General features: G+C 41.3%; 1 protein-coding gene across 2 annotated transcripts in view; it reads left to right on the top strand.

The window, feature by feature from the left end:
* ADGRD1 (adhesion G protein-coupled receptor D1) overlaps positions 1 to 14,898 on the top strand; it is a 240,070-nt gene that overhangs the window by 35,662 nt on the left and 189,510 nt on the right. For both annotated transcript variants that reach the window (XM_048821726.2, XM_048821725.2), the window contains 4 exons: positions 1,312 to 1,429; positions 3,122 to 3,232; positions 4,575 to 4,650; positions 9,605 to 9,746. In XM_048821726.2, coding sequence (XP_048677683.1) covers positions 1,312 to 1,429; positions 3,122 to 3,232; positions 4,575 to 4,650; positions 9,605 to 9,746 — 447 coding nt within the window. The remainder of the gene's footprint in view (positions 1 to 1,311; positions 1,430 to 3,121; positions 3,233 to 4,574; positions 4,651 to 9,604; positions 9,747 to 14,898) is intronic.

Raw genomic sequence — 14,898 nt, 5'->3', positions numbered from 1 at the left:
GATCTGATGATGATGATATCTGCTTGTTGACTTAGACAACAGTTTCTGCCAGTCTTGATGTATGGAAACAAGCATTTAAATCATTCCCCAAATAACTTCTTTAATGCAAGGCTTGATCATGCTTGGTGGTGAACATCATCCATTCAACTGATGGCAATGGGAGTCAAGGTCCATTCAGCACTGTGGCGGGTTTTCTACCTCATAAACCCCTTTGATTCCAGGGGGAGCGAGGTTATCCCAGCCTCCCGGTTTCAATGCCTCCCTGGTGGTCAGGGCTGTATGGCCCAATGGCCAGAGTCCCTCTAAATCTTCTTCCCCTGGTGGGATAGTGCGGCCTAGCGGCTGGAGTCCCTATAGTGCACTCCTAAAGCAGTGTGGCACAATGGCCAGAGTCTCCCAAAACTCTGTTCCCCTGGTGGGATTCTGTGGCCTAGCAGCTGGAGTGTCTCTAGTGTGCTCCTAAAGCAGCGTGGCCCAAGGGCCAGAGTCCCTCTAAGTCCTCTTCCCCTCATAGGATAGTGCGGCCCAGCGGCTGGGGTTCATCAATCTCCTTTGAGGTAAGAGAGGGGTCGGTGAATTGTCATCACAAAAAAGGGGGGGGAGGTTTAAAGCCCCCAGTAGGGGAGCCTGGGCCCACCCGCCTTCACTGGGCTGCAACCCAGGGCCCTGTTATTGACGGCATGATCCGCCCCGGGTCAGCGGGGAATCCTACTGCAACACGCTGCCCTCAGAGTGGCGGGAGATACCACTTCCTTCCCTTTCCTGGGTCACTTCCTACCAGTTCTTCAAACGTAGCAGTCCCTGTCGCATCAGGGTCTTCAGATTCCTCAGCCCCCAGTGCTCCCTGGGGTTCCCACACCTGCCAGTCTCTGGTCCCACTTCCTGGCCCCTTGGCTTCCTCCTGTACGAGTCACCACTGCTGCTGGGTTGGAGCCTCCGCTGGACGTTGTCCTTCCTCAGCCGCCAGCCCTGACTGAGAAGCTCTGCAGGCTTTTATACTTGACTCCCTGTTGGAGCATGCCCAGCAGCGCCTCAGGGGCGTGGCTTCCTCCACCAGCAGGGAAGGGTTAACCCTCTCCGTCCCAGTGCGGGGCCAGTCTGCCCTGTCACAAGCACCAATCAGGAGATTCTCGGTACTTCGCAGGATCAGGCTCTGAGTGATATTAAATCATGCAGTATTTTTATTTTGTGTGGCCCTGAGAAGGGGAAATAAGATGCCATTAACATAAGCTGGGCACACTTACGTGATCAATAGAAACAGGATTTTAGACCAGCACTTTGCTTTATTATTGAGATGCCTTCCTTTTTCAGACTGCTCCTGTGATTGGAAGTTTAATTGAAACAATTGACAATGTGATGGTGCACATGGCCTGCAATCTGGGAGGAAACCCATTCGTTGTAACCGTTGAGGGCTCATCAACTGTAGCAGGTAGGGTGGAACAGCAACATTCAGAATATGTCTACACTGCAATAAAAACCCCACAGCACTGAATCTCAGAGCCTGGGTCAGCTTGGGCTGCGGGGCTAAAAAATTGCAGTGTAAGTGTTCAGGCTGGAACTGGAGCTCTGAGACCCACCTCTCTTGCAGGGTTTCAGAGCCTGGGCTCCTGCTTGAGCCTGAATGACTACACTGCAATTTTATAGCCCCAGAGCACAAGCCTGTCACCTGACATTGGCCAGCCATGGCCATGCTGCAGGCCTTTGATTGTAGGATAAACATATCTTCGGTTGCCTTCTAAACTGGCTGATTGTAATGAATACTTCTTCACCCGCCGTTTCTAACTTTTCAGTGCTGGGAAGGAAGTTGAAATAGATATTTTTTTGTCTCTTTTAATCCAACAAATTTGAGTACATTGCAGAAAGTTGATTATACAGTTAGTTTAGAGAAAGGTAATCACCTTGGCTCAACAATCTGGTTTACTTTTACCGTTGGCTTTTGGGGGCACTGAGTGGGTTGGGGGGAGAATGTAAATGCTCCTGTATATTATCTCTGGATTTAGTTTAGTGGTACATGAACAGTTAAAGTTCTGCCTAAGTCTTTTACGTAAGTGTCTGAAAGCTACAGAATTTAAATTTGAGGACAAGAGAATGGAAGGGCGGGACAAACTTTCATCTATCTTACACCAATTGCAAGTCCTTCATGGGCTGGGCGGCTCTCTCATAATATGTATATGTACAGCATCCAGCACAGTGGGGCCCTGATCTCAGTTTGCCTCCAGTTCTACAAAGAGAGCTTGATGAATAATTGATTTTTTTTTCAGTTTGGTGGCAATTCTGAAAAATCAGGAAATATTCAATTCTGGTTGAACTGAATTTGAATTTTTACAGAATTTTCAGTGAATCAGAAAAGTCTATTTCATGTCTGTTCCAGAACAGGGATTTGAGTCTGTCTCTCCCACATCTTAGTGAGTGCCCTAACCACTGGGCTAAAAGTTATAAGTGAGTGGTGGTAGGGGTGATGGCAGCAACACCAAGACCACCACCATGTCCTCCACGTCCACTTCCTGCCTGTTTTGAGAACAGCCAAAGCTACTAATGTCAAATTCATAGATAGTTGTGGGTTGATGAAAGCTGCATTTTTTTTCATTGAATAAGCTATTTGTCCAACACACTGCCCAGCTTTAGCTACAAATAATTGATTAGTTCTGGTATTCTTCCCTATTGCATTGTGAGCTACGTAAGAAAAGAGAAATCATGAATCACATGCAAATTGTCTCTTCCACCACACTGTCCTGGTCACTGACATTTTAAAATTGAGCAGTAAGGTTCTAAAATACTGTCTTTAAAATGTCAGGGGGGGAAAAAGAGAGAGGTATCAATCAATTTTTCTTACCTCAGTGCCTCATTAAGCTCAGTTTGTGCACATTGCCAAATGATCCATGGTATATTAACACCTCATATACTACTTTTTCGGCTCATAAAGAAGTCAGAACTTCTTGAAAGCAATTTTATTCTTTGATGGGAGTGGGGGATTACTCTTTTCCCCCTCCTCCCCAAACAGCTGGGGGTTTACAGTCAAGATTTGCAGTAGCTATTAAAAGAGCAAACTCTAGTTCTACGGTCAACTAGGTTGTAAACGTTCTTGATTTTATCATATTTTTTCTTTTGGGTTATTGTACAGATTACTCTTTGGTCAAAATGCGTCCTCAGACTTTGAATTTGTCACACTACCGCTTCCCATCACAAGGACGGAGTTATATTTCTATCCCCAGTGAAGCTTTTCATAACAAAGGTAAGGGCAAGATTTTCAGGGAGAAGTAGAACGGTGGCAGCCAATCCTGACAAGCACTCACTCCAGAAATGCTCTAACCAGAGTTAATCCAAAGCTCACTGAAGTCACTTTTCATTAATTTCTGTGGGGTTTGGATCAGGCCCTTAGCAAGGAGAATGCTCATCAGTTCCTCAGAAGGGGACCTCTGCCAGGATTGTTTCAGGGGAAAGGGCTCAGAGTCTGGGTGGCATGTTGGGACCTTAGCAAACCTTGCACCATCTGGGATTCCTCCAGAGACTCTTCTGCAAGGGCAGGTTGGTCCTCTTCAATACTGGGTACAAAATTAGTTACTTTACATAGCAGAGTAGTTACTGAAGTATTTCCCCACCACATGTGAGTTACCTGATTTATGATGACAGCTTTGCATCCTTGCACTGGCAGGGAGCTCATGCTTGTGATTTCTCTGGGAGTTCTGAGAAGCTTGAATTATTGAGAGCACAAGGTAATTTGAAATAACAAAAATACTACACAAAAGGACCTTTCCCCATCCCACTTACAGCTGCTCCCACCATGTGGCATTTTGTTATGGGACATTATTGTGTCCACTGGTTTGGACTGAATCCAAACTGTAAGACCTTTAACTTGCATCTTCTAGGGAGTTAGTTAGAAACTATCTAAAAGTTGAAAATGCCATTAATAAGATAACAGGCTACATTGCTAGGCTGTTCACATGAGCTAGCCTTTAAAATTTATTATTCCACTTTAAGTGACTGACATTCTAAATACTTGGAACCCATCAGACCAAAAACATAAAGGATGGTTGCATGGTTGACACTTGTAAGATGGGCATCCGTCTTTTCACTTAAGTGTTGGAGAAGCTGTAAATACTTCATATGCAGACAGCAAACAAAGAATAGAAACAAAAACTACACATCTGCGTTTATGAGCTTCTTAAGACGCCAGTGAATGTTGCTAGTAGTCAAGTAGTCCTTCTGATTATTCTAAGCATCCTGGATGCCCTGGTATGTCACATGGCCACTCTTAGCTGTCTTTTGTTCTGACATGACTTTATAATGGATGAATGATTAATTTAACAGTTTAACTCTATACTTTCATGGTGAGTAGATGTCAGGCTTTCTTTCATTATGTTCCTGATATCTGTTCCAAACATTGCACAGCAGCCTGCAGATTGCCTTCTAATTTCTTTATGGGAGCAATTGGAATTCCCATTAAAACAAAGGTGTGAAGGTTTGCAGAAGTCAGGATTCTAAATCAACATGGAGTTTCATACCTAGGTGAGGAAAGTGTCTCCCTCAGGATTGTCACACTGAAGTATAATCTCTCCTGTCAACTTTGTTCACAGCTTGGGTTACCATTGTGGGCCTTCTTTACCATAACATGCACCGTTTCTTCCAGGACATCAACCCTATGGACACCAAGTAAGTATCCTACACAGTGGTGTCCTTCAGAAACAGCTGGGGGTGGGGAGGAGGGTGAAGTTGTGTCAGCATGGCTCTTCCGCCTCCCTGCTGAGGCTGCTTGAGGGGGGGGTTAGTGAGTTGGCCCCATCCTGGAGGAGGGCGGGGAGGTGGTGGGGGGGGAGGAAGGGTGGAGGCAGGCAGGGGAGTGTGCCTCATCTACGGCTAGCCCAGGGCAGGGACTAGGACCCAGCTTGCTTTGCACTCAGCTCCAGCTCAGGCAACTGCTGCTGCTTCCTATCCAGCTGGTGGAGAGAGAGAGGGCGGTAACCATCCCCCTGCCCCATAGCGAATGATACCCCCAATCTTGAACTGCTGTGATAGTGTTATGATGGCCTCAGTGGGATACTAAGTACACATAGGCACAATTGTTCTTTACAACTGGTGCATCAGACATCATGGGCCTGGACGCTACTCCCAAGGGAGTTTAGCCATTGACTTTAGTGGCAGTGGAATGAAGCCCTTTGTTAGAGATGTGTTTCCTGATGGGGAAAAAAACTTTTTTTTTTGGTGACTTGTCTGTCTCTCTGCTTTCTCAACCTCTTCCACTACATACTTGGATTTATATTGAAGATTCATATATTTAATCCTTGAAATAATGCCTTATATGGAACTTAAATTTATGTTTCTTTTCTGCTGTCTCACAAAAAGGTGACATTTGTTTGTATTTAAATAATGCAGCAGTATATAACCTTTCTCTCTCCCCGAAAAGTGCTATGAATTTTAGTCCCATAAACCTGTAAACTAATTTTGCAATAATAAATCAGACAATACATAAAAAGCCTTTTTGTTTTATATACTGTGCCAATGAAATCATTAGCAGATAAGTTAAAATAAACTCGGAGCAATATACCTCTCAGAAAGCCAGTTTCCCAGGGAATTTTGCAAGGCAGTGCTGGTCAATCATTACATTTGCCTTTTAGGCTGGTCATTTTTTCAATCTCTGCTGATTGGGGCAGTGATTCTCAGTCTTTTCCATGCCAGGACCCCCTGCTACAGCAGAAGAAAGTTTCAGGACTCCAATTTCAATCTATTTCAGGGACTTCTTCCTCTCTAGCCATGTGCAAGGAAGGGGAGATTGCAACCTGCTGAAACCACTTGAACACCCCTAAATTAGGACCACTTATGATCGTGTTGAAGCAATGTTAAAAAGTTCACAGAAGAATTTTATGATTTCCTACTCGGTTTAATTTTATAAAAAAATACCATGCACCCTTCTCCCTGCAAAATTAATAAATAAATAAAGGTAATTCGCTGGAGTGAGTGAAAGAATTATATCAGCGGCATGCAATATTTCTTACTGATATGAAGAAATAGAGGCAATAATTTATGAGGGTTTAGCTTTTCAAGACGTAGGTTCGCTATGATTTATTAAGGGAAATAGACCATAATTTTAACCTCCCACAGAGAGAGAGAATTAATGTGGTCGTGACTCACAGGTTAAAGATTAGCAAGGATAAAGACAGTGTGTAAATACCTTCAGCCTAAAATCACTGAGTTCCGAGGTATTTTCATGGCTGTCTCTACTACAGTCTTGGGCTCTGATCCTGCACAGGGATCTGTCTGCACAACAGGCCCAATTTTGCCATTTTTAAGAATATTGAGTAGTTCTGTATTTCCATGTCTCAACTCCCACAGAGAGAGAACATGACAATACGGGGGGGGTGGGGGACCCATTCTTACTCCCATTGAAGTATATAGAAGATTTGCCACTGATTTCAGTGGGAGAAGGATCAGCCCCGAACATATAATTTTTAAGGAACGCATGGTTTAAAAGTGGTCTCTAGGTTTCTAATATTAACCTGGGCTACCTGAATTATTTGCAGTGTATCTAGTATTACGGAATCATGTCTCTGGAGCTGTAGATGGCTTGCCTTTCCAGAGGCCTGTTTTGAAACTTAATAATCCAAGGAATGCTGGCTTGGCAGTTTTCCTTTGTGGAATAAAGCACCGGATATCTGAGGAATGCTTGAAAAATAATAAGTGTGCAATTCCTTCTCCCTTGGTTTACTTTGGTGCGCTTTGCTATTGCATCTTTCTGGCTTAAGTCTCACCAAAATAATCTTTTCTAATGATGTTTTCCACAGAGGAGTAGTTTTAAAGATACCCTTTAAGGATTCTTTAGTCTCGGACTACTTGGGCACCTATAATTTACAGTCTGCCTGGTTGGTTCTTCGTGACAGAATTTCATTATCCTTGTGGCACATGTTGAATTTTCTTTGCGCTTTGTTGCCAGATGACTGTTCTATTTTCAGACCGTCTAACCAGAGCTCTCTGAAAGAGTCACTTTGGTCCTTTAAGAAGGGAGTCAAAGCCTAAAGAAGCTTTGAGCTCCACTTTGCTCTCAGTCCTACACTGCTGCAAATCTGGAGTCACTCCATGGAAGTTAGACAGGTTACAGGCCCTGCATCCTGTAACATTCATTAGTGTTGGACAGTGGTTCTGGGAATGTGGTGTTGTGGAGAGAAATGCCGGATTCTTATTTGTGTTTTAGTTTTTTTCACATGTATTCAGATTCATTAGAGTACTGCTCTGGGCCTTGTATTGCAGCATTACAAAATACTAAACTGAGTTAAACGATGGGATGTAATTTGAGATGAACTAAAGCCCTGGGTGTGAATACCTTTGAACATTGGGCAATTCAGCGCACACAGTCCTGGATCCAAATATCCCCAGACTTTGGGGAAGCAAGCTCAAAATTCAGGTACACATCTGGATCCAAACTTCACATTGTGAGCCCTTCTCTGACTATAACTCTACATCCTCTGGGGGCAAATTCTGCCCTTGGTTGCATGGATAAAACTCCTACTGAGTGCAATGGGAACAGAAATAATCCCTAATGATGCTAATATCATTTAAAGGTTATAGAACAGAGTTAGAACATATATCCTACAAATCTAGTTTAGTTTGTCTCAGTCAACCCAGCTGTGCAATTTGATGACATCAGTTAATGTCTGAAATGAACGCTTCTTAGTACGAGGAAAAAAACAAGAAACCACTGTGATATGTGGTATAGGTTTTTAAAGAAGTGAGTTTTTCTGATGGAAGTGAGATTGTGATGTGGAGAGTGAGTGATATGGTTATTGTGAGCAGCCAAACAGGCTAATGTGTTTTGCTTGGTAACCCAAGCTAATGAATAGTGAGTTCACCATGCATTTGCATTTGCCATTGTAGCTAGCACTCATCTGTCTGCATGATCTAATGCTAAGGAGAGAATGATGGAAGATGCTCTGCTAATGTAAACAGTGCTTGTTCTTGATCAATGGGACACTCTCTTTCAAATTTATGTCAGAATTCTACTCTGATCGAATGGATCTCAGCTCTTCCTAAATGTGCAGAGACCCAGATTTAAGATCCACCAAGAGCAGAATTTTGCCCAGCATTTTAACTGAACATTTAAAAAAAATGTTTTTGTTTTATGTATGGTCAAATTCACCAGGGCTAGAAAAATGTCTTGGCTAGCCAGCTTCCTAATCAGATGTTCAGTTAACTTCCATCAGCATTGTGGTTTGAATTATAATATCCTTAAGAAGAAAAACGTATTCTGGACAAGGATTTTTTCATAGCAAAATGATTTTTAAAAATGCCCCGACAAATTATTTATTTATATACTTACTTACACATGTATATATGTATGCATGCATTTACATAGGAATAGAGCATCTGCTCATGTAAGTATATCAAATTTTCTCTGCAGCAGAAAGGTATCCTTCAGTTACTCAGATTCATCATCATGCATTTGTGAGAGTCCATCCCATAGTATAATTGTCTCTAATAATCCAAAACACTTTTAAAAAGGCTTATAAAAACAGTAAAAGAGATGAGCTAAGCTAAGTAGAAACGGAACAAAGGAATACCTATGGTAATATCTAGCTACTAGAGCTGTTCCTGATCCTATGAGATCTTTATGGGCTGATCCTAGTGCCCATGCAAAACTTAAATGGGACTGGAGGTGCCATGGTCTGTTTACATGGACCTAATTCCAGGACTGGGATCTTGATTTTGATGAAAGGGGACTGAAATTATTGTGATTCTGGTATCTCATGTGTATATATTTGCTTATGATGTACAGGAAATATATTTACAAAACAGCAAATTATTAATGGTACACTTTAATCTTTTAAACAGTTTCATGCAGATACATGCATGGTCACAGTTTTGACTCTGCATTATCCATCTAAAGCTATATAATGAAGAAGGTTAATAGCTTCAGTGCATTGATTTAAGGTTAATTCTATTGTACATTTGTAGCTTACCATGAGCTGATTATATAATATAATACAATACAGCACAGAGACCTGTGGACGAGGTAAGTAAGTTAAATACTGAGCTGTAGAAGTCAAAAAGAAATAAACTTTACTTAAATGTGTTCTGCTCTTTGTTACACGGGGTCAGATTGTCAGCTGTTGTAAACTGGCATAGTTTTATTGACTTCCATGGAGCTGTGCTGATTTACATCAGCTGAGGGTATGGATCATCATTTTAAACTAAAAAACAGATTTAATTCTTTGTTACACTGAATTTGTAACTGTTTCAGAGGCAAGAGGCCACACTGATCTGTAGTGTAACTCCATTGATTTAACTTGAATTAAACTAGGGATGAATTTGACCCAGCAGGTTTGCATTTTCAGCTCTTACTTTTCTTTAACAGGCAGAGACAGCATTTAATACACAGCTCACCAGACAGGGCTCCACCTCTGCAGCTCAGCTAGGGTCCTTCAATTTGGACCTTCAGCCTATCCATGGAATTTGGCCCTAGCACAAGGCCTAACTCAGTGAATTCAGAGCAGTAGGTGCATATTGAAAGAGTAACTTTCTTCTGACCAAACTTAGATCAGCCCATAACAGTATGAACTGCAAATGCTAAAATGCTGTTTTACCCACTTTCTGGTATTTTTTGCTCTTCCTCTCCAAGGATTGCTGAGGCTGCTGCTTATAAAGGCTACAAGATCTCTGCAATGAGCTATGTTATTTCCCTGAAGGTGGAGCCACCGCCAACCTTGTCTCATAATCTGTCAGGATCTCCTCTTATTACCATTCAGCTCACCCATAAATTGGTAAGTGAAAATGAAATTTCCAGTTTATACTCTTACCATGACTGGTTGTTCCAATCTTTTTGCATCTGTGGAGGTTTCTCTGCATTGATGTTGTTGTTATGGCTATGTTAGTGATGACTCAGCTGATATCTATGATTGCAAAATATTGCATTTTCCCCAACTGCCATATTTCAGGGACTGTATCTGTTTGTATAGTGCCACAAAAGACTTACTAGTGACCCATTGATAAGAAGGTTAGGTAACAAGTATTGATTTTGATCCTTTTGGATATATGCTGTTTATGTATGTATGTATGTATGTATGTAACTTACCATATGATATGAATCACTGCATACTCCCTGAGAAAGGGGTATCATTGTTTGTTAATGATCCACTGGGTTCTTTTTCTTTCACAGTGGCAATGTAGAGCAGTATGTTCTGAAGGCAGAGGAGTTAGTGTGAAAAATGCAGTGAGCACTGACCTACTCAAGGAAGCGTTGAATAATATTGTTATTAGAGAGAGGTGAGAAATGGAAAAACGTGAAAATTTCCGTTACCCCACATTTTTCATTGAGGCTTCATTTAAATGGACATTTTCCAGCCCATTTATGATGATCCATAAATGTAAGTTTCCCCTCCCCCAGTTGCTCTGTTGTAGGTGCATGAGGCTAGAGAGAAAAAGTCTAAGAGCATAGATCTGAAGAGTTATTTTTTTGTTGTGTGTTTCTGAACAGGATGTTCTGAATGATGTCCCCAGTGGCCTCTAAGAGACAGGCACTTCGGGGGTGAGGGCTCTGGCTGTTGGATTTAAAGAAATATGTCTTGCTTCATTCATTCAGATTCCTCCTGATACTTTAATATGACGATTCACAAACTGCCCAAAAACTTGCCCTGTACTTTTTCTGTATTCCATTTGTCTGTCCTGGGGTAGGATCAAGATGCTGGTGTATGGATAGAATTGTTTGCTTTATCATTTGTTTCCTTCTCTGGTTTGACAGTTAACTCATTTAACCCAGAATATAGAGCATATGACTATCTAATCCAATATCTAATCTAATACACCGTTGTTTGCATGATAGTGAACTGTCATGTCAGTGATTATTTCAGGCAGAAGAAGCAAGCATACACATAAGATAGCCTTTGTGTATACATGTATATATTGGCAAGTAGCATTGAGGTGATAGAAGATACAAAAAATATGCATGTGCTTAATGAGGTTTTGGTAAAGTATCTGCAGTTTTCCTGAGCGTGGCACTGACCTCTATTTTAATGCTTGTCTCCTATTCGCTGTACAGCTTTTTATTACAAGGATAGGTTAAACACCTTAGCGCTGTGAGTCAGCTTCTGTAGCACAAAATTCATTGCTGGCAATTTGGATGCTGGGAACTGCTGGAATGAAAGGATTACTGTTTGTTTGTACTTTGTGTGTAACACTGTGTTTGGGAATCTTTGTCACACATGGGAATGAAGTCTGAGGATTTTTAGTGTCTTGTCTGTTTGGCAAATTATAGCAGTGTGTTCAGCTGTTTTAACCTACAGGCCTAAACTCAGGCATGTGTCAATTTTGGAAGTTAGAGGACAGAGGGGGTTTCTTTTATTGATGAAGATGCCTCATCTGCCGTTTTCGATGAAATAAGGAAGAAAGTTCCAGATCCAAAGGGTGATATAGTTCAGAGTTAAATACTCTGAGAATTTTCATGCCTCAATATCATGTCTGGGAGTTTCTCAAAGACTTTCATTGCTAGACCTTAGTACCAAGAGTGATGCATGAAGAATGAGGAGGCTTCTAAAATTCTTCAGGAGAGCTGGGAGAAATTCTTCAGCCAAAACTTTTTTTCAGTTGAGAAATGCAGATTCAGATCAACTGAAGCATTTTGTGAATATGGCTTGTATTCACCACATTGCTTTGATTTAAAAAAATACAAAAACAAACTGAAAAAATCAGAACATTTAATTTTGAAAAATTTGAAATGCAGTGTTTTTGATTTATTTTTCAATTCAAAGCACTTTTTAGGTTTCAGTTTTATCCTGATTTTATTTTAAAAAAGGTACCCCAAAACAAAATCAAGCATTTCAAATTACTAAGCAATCATTTATAAGCACCTAGATGTTAACAGGGTTCTAAGTAATAGCCAGCATGGATTTGTCAAAAACAAATCATGCCAAACCAACCTAATTTTCTTCTTTGACAGACTTAGTGGCCTAGTGGATAGGAAGAAACAAGTAGACGTGATCTATTTTGGTTTCAGTAAGGCTTTTGGTACAGTCCCACATGACGCTCTCATAAGCAAACTACAGAAATGTGGTCTGAATAAAATTACTATAAGGTGGGTACAAAATTGGTTGAAAAAACATACTCAAAGAATAGTTATCAACCGTTTTCTGTCAAACTGGGAGGGTATCTAGAGGAGTCCTGCAGGGGTCAGTCCTGGTTCCACTATTATTCAATATTTTCACTGGAGTGGAGAGTATAGTTATAAAATTAGTGGATGACACCAACCTTGGAGAGGTTGCAGGCACATTGGAGAACAGAATTAGAATTCAAAACAACCTTGACAAATTGGAGAACTGGTCTGAAATCAACAAGATGAAATTCAGTAAAGATAAGTGCAAAGTACTACGCATCGGAAGGAAAAAAAATCAAATGGCCAACTACAAAATGGGGAATACCTGGCTAGCTGGTAGTACTGCTGAAAAGGATCTGAGGGTTATGAGTCAACAGTGTAATGCAGTTGCAAAAACGGCTAATATCATTCTGGGATGTATTAACAGGAGTGTTGTATGTAAGACATGGGAGGTGATTTATCCTGCTCTACATGGCACTGGTGAGGCCTCAGCTGGAGTATTGTGTCCAGTTCTGGGCACCACACTTGAGGAATAATGTGAACAAATTGGAGAGAGTCCAGAGGAGAGCAACAAAAATGATCAAAGGTTTAGAAAACCTGACTTATGAGGAAAGGTTAAAAAAACTGGGCATGTTTAATCTTAAGAAGACTCAGTGGCGGACCTGATAAGTCTTCAGATATGTTGAATATGTTATAAAGAGGACAAGGATCAATTGTTCTCCATGTCCACAGACGGTAGGACAAACAGTAATGGGCTTAATTGGTAGCAAGAGAGATTTAGGTTTAGATATTAGGAAATACTTCGTAACTATATGGGAAGTTAGTCTCTGGAATAGACTTCCAAAGGAGGTTGTGGAATCCCCATCATTGGTGGTTTTTAAAAACCAGTTGGACAAACACCCGTTAGGGATGGTCTAGGTTTACTTGGTCCTGCCTCTGCACAGGGGGGCTGGACTTTGACCTTTTGAGGTCCCTTCCAGCCCTGCATTTCTATGATTGGACCCCAAACTATTTTTTCCCAAGTTCAGTGAAAACATTGAAGCAAAAATTCAGTTTTCTGTGAACCCAAAATGGATTTTTTTCAGGGTTTTTTTTTTTGGGGGGGGGGGCGGGAGTTCAGCCACCCAACCAAAAATCAGTTTCTCACACAGGTCTAATTGTAGGTTTCATGGGGTACCCCTGCAGGCAACTAGGCTGATCTCTCACTTGTCTCTTTTTGACAGGCTTATGAACAGAGAGATTTTCAATGCATTACAGCAGGGAGAGATAAATCTGCTCCTTTGGATTGTTTGGGATTGATTCTTAATAATACCATATCAAATTTACACAGTTTGCAAACAAAATGTTGCTGGTTAGTTTTATCTGCCAGCATGGCAAATTTAACCAGGGATCAGAATGCTATTGAGTGACCTCTGGATGGCTTCTAGCTGTGAATGACAGATGGGTATTCTCCTGAAGCATTAGCTCTGAAAATGACTGTGGGGGAATATCAGTGTAAAATGTCAGATCCCAAAACGGTCCTTTTTCCCCCCACCCCTCATGACTTCTTTAGATTTGAGGCAAGTATGAAAATGTTTACATATTTGTTGTAAACTGACCCATTCCCAATCCCAGACAATCCAATGGAGCATATTTGTCTGACCCTACTGTAATGCTTTTACCTTATTCAATCCATATGTTCTAAGTTCTGCAAAATGCCTTTATACCATCATATGGTTGTTGAAAAAAGAGAGATCAGTCCAGTTGCCTCCATGGGTTTCAGTCTTGCCTTCCAAAGAGAATTCCTTATTATAGATTCAATGAAACCCAAAAGGAGGCTGGGTTGGAAAGAATATAATAGTTTGGTTTGGGTGGGGTTCAGACTTGAAGTTCTGAGTAAATTTGAACATTGGGCACAGCCCAAATTGAGAAGAGAGATTATGCTTGTCATTCCTCATTACCCCAACATCATACGTGATGTTCCTGAGCTCCAAAAACTGTAAAACAACAAAACCAGTTTCAAATACTTGCCCTCGGCATGACCCTATCACTGCATATTCTAAAGTATAGCAACTGCTCTCATGCCTCTTGGTTTCTTTTAATGATAGAAGAGAACTACAGCAAAATTAATACTCTATATCTAAATTAGAACTGTCATGTCTAATTTGAATTAAGGTTGTCACCTATTAAGATTGGATCTGAGTACTTTGTTCTACTGGGGAAGGTGTGTATCTTGGATCTAAATGCAGGCAAGAAAAAGGGAGAAGGGAGAAATAAGAAAAGAGGGGAAGAAGAAGAGGTTAGAGGTGGAGGGAAGGGATATTGCCTATTTTTTCACCATTTTGGACCCTATGTGTAAATTGACATCACTGCTAGATTTGGCTTTTAACCTTTCCTGGAAATTTGGCCCTTAGCTCAGACTTCCCTGGAAGTTTTACTCTCCATCATGGCAATTAAAAACAAAACACTGTCAACATTCCAGTTACACACAGATGTCCTCCACATTTGTCCGCCTGGTGAGAAAAGGACCAGGAAGGTTTCTTCACTTGAGATTTTCTGGTATTTATCTTCACATGGTAAAAACTGTGGGAATTTCTCAAGAATGAGCAAAGAGAAAGCAGGGTGAACAGGTGACTCCTCTCTCTCTCCTCAAAAACTCTGGATCAAAATTTCTTACCTCCTAGCAGGGGTGTGCTGGCACTAGGGATGCTGGGGGTGTGGCAGCACCCCCTGGCTTGAAGTGGTTTCCATCATATACAGGGTTTACAGTTTTGCTCAATGGCTTTCAATGCCCCCACTATAAAAATTGTTCCAATGCCGCTCCCTCTTAGCTGGCTAATATGAGAGGA

The sequence above is a fragment of the Caretta caretta genome, chromosome 15 (genome assembly GCF_965140235.1).
Source record: "Caretta caretta isolate rCarCar2 chromosome 15, rCarCar1.hap1, whole genome shotgun sequence".
NCBI classification, from domain to species: Eukaryota; Metazoa; Chordata; order Testudines; family Cheloniidae; genus Caretta; species Caretta caretta.
Note: the sequence above shows the minus strand (reverse complement) of the source record. Positions and strands in the feature narration are given on the sequence as shown.